The sequence below is a fragment of the Chiloscyllium plagiosum genome, unplaced genomic scaffold (genome assembly GCF_004010195.1).
Source record: "Chiloscyllium plagiosum isolate BGI_BamShark_2017 unplaced genomic scaffold, ASM401019v2 scaf_30682, whole genome shotgun sequence".
Classification (NCBI taxonomy): domain Eukaryota; kingdom Metazoa; phylum Chordata; class Chondrichthyes; order Orectolobiformes; family Hemiscylliidae; genus Chiloscyllium; species Chiloscyllium plagiosum.
Genome location: NW_025196414.1, coordinates 1 through 729, shown reverse-complemented (window position 1 = coordinate 729; position 729 = coordinate 1). Strand labels below are relative to the sequence as shown.

Below are 729 nucleotides of genomic sequence, written 5' to 3'. Positions count from 1 at the left end.
ACAAAATTAAAAATCACACAACACCAGGTTATAGTCCAACAGGTTTAATTACATTCGGGATCAGTGGTGCTGGAAGAGCACAGCAGTTCAGGCGGCATCCAAGGAGCTTCGAAATCAACGTTTCGGGAAGCCTGATGAAGGGCTTATGCCCGAAACGTCGATTTTCCTGCTCCACGGATGCTGCCTGAACTGCTGTGCTCTTCCAGCACCACTGATCCCGAATCTGGTTTCCAGCATCTGCAGTCATTGTTTTAACCTGGTGTTGTGTGATTTTTAACATTTAAAAGGCATCTGGATGGGGACATGAATAGGAAGGGTTTGGAGGGATATGGGCCGGACGCTGGCCGGTGTGACAAGATTAGGGTGGGATATCTGGGTCAGCATGGACGGGTTGGGCCGAAGGGTCTGTTTCTGTGCTGTACAGCTCTGTGACTCTGTATGAGACACAAATCCAGCTTTCTGAATGGGGTCAAAGCTGTGGAAATGAGAGACTGCATTGGGACAGGGTCCCACTCTGAGCCGTTAGTCTTCCCTCTGTGTTCCAGCAAGGTTGAGGGCAACTTTTCCAGGTTTTCCAGCTGCTCGCACCACACTGTCAGGTCTGACCCACAGCTTTATCTCTCTTTGCCTCCACAGCAATGCCTCCACCAAGAGAGTCTCCAATTGTTAGACCCGTCTTCGTTCCTCACGTTCTCCAGCGGCCGGGTACGTCGATCTTAACCCAGTACT

At 50.6% G+C, this 729-nt stretch overlaps 1 protein-coding gene across 1 annotated transcript in view; it reads left to right on the top strand.

Annotated features, from left to right (window-relative positions):
• rbm42 (RNA binding motif protein 42) overlaps nt 1-713 on the top strand; it is a gene marked incomplete at its 3' end in the record, with an annotated part of 4609 nt that extends 3896 nt beyond the window's left edge. Inside the window, exon 5 of the mRNA XM_043684766.1 lies at nt 637-713. Within this exon, the coding sequence (XP_043540701.1) occupies nt 637-713 (77 nt within the window). The remainder of the gene's footprint in view (nt 1-636) is intronic.
• Nucleotides 714-729: the final 16 nt, after the last annotated feature.